The 2,690-nt window shown below is 47.2% G+C and overlaps 1 protein-coding gene across 1 annotated transcript in view; it reads left to right on the forward strand.

Annotated features, from left to right (window-relative positions):
* Positions 1-2,686, forward strand: part of LOC142990751 (voltage-dependent P/Q-type calcium channel subunit alpha-1A-like) — a gene marked incomplete at its 3' end in the record, with an annotated part of 17,737 nt that extends 15,051 nt beyond the window's left edge. The window contains exons 7-13 of the mRNA XM_076140612.1: positions 136-251; positions 364-408; positions 783-875; positions 1,549-1,746; positions 1,993-2,105; positions 2,365-2,477; positions 2,587-2,686. Of these exons, the coding sequence (XP_075996727.1) occupies positions 136-251; positions 364-408; positions 783-875; positions 1,549-1,746; positions 1,993-2,105; positions 2,365-2,477; positions 2,587-2,686 (778 nt within the window). The remainder of the gene's footprint in view (positions 1-135; positions 252-363; positions 409-782; positions 876-1,548; positions 1,747-1,992; positions 2,106-2,364; positions 2,478-2,586) is intronic.
* Positions 2,687-2,690: the final 4 nt, after the last annotated feature.

The raw sequence follows: 2,690 nt of genomic DNA on the forward strand, positions 1-2,690 counted from the left end.
TCATTTCCTTTTTATGATATTGTCAATGAACAATGTATTTAGTGTAAAAAGTAAAAAGTTAGTTTGATTGCTTTTCCTTTGACTGATTCTTAGCTTTACACTAAGCTGAGATGATATCTACACTGTGTCCCACAGTGAGTTTGCCAAAGAGAGAGAGCGGGTGGAGAACAGGAGCGAGTTCCTCAAGCTCAGGCGGCAGCAGCAGATAGAGCGAGAGCTCAACGGATACCTGGAGTGGATCTGCAAAGCAGGTCAGCACACACACACACACACACACACACACACACACACACACATTCACCTTTGCTTATGCTCTGTTAAATCTTGTGTGCTAACGTCTTGATATCTGTGTAAACGGTACAGAGGAGGTGATTCTGGCAGAAGAAGATACCACAGGGAACTTTGATGGTAACTTTCCTTCACCCTTAACAATCCATTCATGGGTAACCCCTCCTGGGGACCAGCGTTTGCCGTTACATTATGTCACCTTGTGGCTCGGACAGGGCCTCTAGTAGGTAGAACACAGGTAGATGTCAAGAGCAGATGTCCCACCTCCTCCATGAAATCAATGAACAAACAAATCAAATGAATGTTCTGCAGCTAAACACAATGTAAATAACATGGCCTCCACTCTTATCACCGTGATGACAGAACTTCCACACTCTTCCATACAGTAGACTCTAATAGACAACAGAGGCGTTTTTATTATCTAGTAACTGAGTGAATCCATGATTAGCTTATCGGAGACGTAGAGAGAGATGAATCCTTCTCTCTGGTGCCAGGTTCAAGGAGGAGGCCGACCATCAAAACCAAAAACAACAAAACGGAGCTGCTGAACCCAGAGGAAGGAGAGGACAACATGGGAGACGCCGTCGGTAAGACAAACGCAGGGACGGTCGCAGACACGAAGACGAGCTAGGAGGCAGACGCGGGGAGGTTCTTTGGGTTTCAGACACACAGAACCCAATAGTTTCAGGCATATTTACTCTGATCATGAGCTCATTCTCAGAACAGACGGCACCAAATTTCATCAAGATGCCTGAAAATGAGGCCAAGTACATTTATAGGTATTCCATTGTTTGCCAGTACTTCAGAAGGAGTATTAGTATATTCAGACACCAAAACTGTTAAGAGTCATATCCAATAATTAGAAATGACAGTCAGTGCAGTTATGAGACGCAGGGTTAAGAAGTCACGGACACAAGCAGGTTTCACAGCTTTATGCTCATCAATGGCAGTGATCAGTTCCTGATAGACATCCTGGAGTGCAGCAGACCAACCAACCTCACTGAGAATGTTAGATAAATCATTGTTATTATTATGATTATTGTGTCTACAACTAACTTAGAAAGATAGGTCGATAGAAAATTCCAAATGTGTAAAATACTTTTGACCTCCAGACGTTTACATCTATTGATAATAATGAGAGGAACATGATCCTCCATCCTCCAGGCATGAAGACTGAGGAAGAGGTTGATGTTGACTCACTGTTCTGTAATTACGCCAAAACCAAGTCAGTGATGATGTCACCTGTGACTCTGTCCCCAGGTTTCGCCCGCTCAAGTATAAAGAGCGGGAAGGACGGCTCCAACTACAGCAAGAATGAGCGACGCATGCGCTTCTTCATTCGCAAAATCGTGAAGACGCAGGCTTTCTATTGGACGGTGCTGTGCCTGGTGGGCCTGAACACCATGTGTGTGGCTGCGGTGCACTACAACCAGCCGGAGGTGCTGTCTGACTTCCTCTGTGAGTAGCAGCACGCCGCAGACCGACTCTGACCACAGCTCAACTCTGAGCTAACAGAGCGGGGACAGCGGAGCCTCATGGTGTCTGGCTGCAAGGATACAAGGATGCTGAGCTGCTGATGGAGTCCATTCATCACCAGAGACTCATCTCATGCTCTCTCTCTCTCTCTCTCTCTCTCTCTCTCTCTCTCTCTCTCTCTCTCTCTCTCTCTCTCTCTCCCCTCTCCCTCTCTCTCTCTCTCTCCAGTCTATGCAGAGTTTATCTTTCTCGGCCTGTTCATGTCTGAGATGCTGATCAAGATGTATGGCCTGGGCATCCAGCCCTACTTCCACTCCTCGTTCAACTGCTTCGACTGTGTGGTGAGTTCACAAACACACACACACACACACACACACACACACACACACACACACACACACACACACACACAGCTCCGTTCAGCAGATTTGGAGACCATTTTTCTGGTGTTCCCTCTGCAGTGAAGGGCCGATCATCTGTTGGGTCACTTTCAGTCCTTTTGTCACTTTGACGAGCACAAACATTACATCACCCTACATGCTGACATGCTGCATGCCGTGTGTGTGTGTGTGTGTGTGTGTGTGTGTGTGTGTGGTGCAGGTGATTGTGGGCAGTATCTTCGAGGTGGTGTGGGCCACCATTAAACCAGGCACGTCCTTTGGGATCAGTGTGTTGCGAGCTCTGCGCCTTCTTCGCATCTTCAAAGTCACCAAGTAAGTGACACACACACACACACACACACACACACACACACACACACACACACACAGAGGGTCCTTTACACAGCTGATGGTGATGTTTTAACCCCTTCCTCTTCCTCAGGTACTGGGCTCCTCTTCGCAACCTTGTGGTGTCTCTGCTCAACTCCATGAAGTCCATTGTCAGTTTGCTTTTCCTCCTCTTCCTCTTCATCGTGGTCTTCGCCC

This window comes from Genypterus blacodes, unplaced genomic scaffold, assembly GCF_046128005.1.
Source record: "Genypterus blacodes isolate CSIRO-AG114 ecotype Tasmania unplaced genomic scaffold, CSIRO-AGI_Gbla_v1 ptg000717l_1, whole genome shotgun sequence".
Classification (NCBI taxonomy): domain Eukaryota; kingdom Metazoa; phylum Chordata; class Actinopteri; order Ophidiiformes; family Ophidiidae; genus Genypterus; species Genypterus blacodes.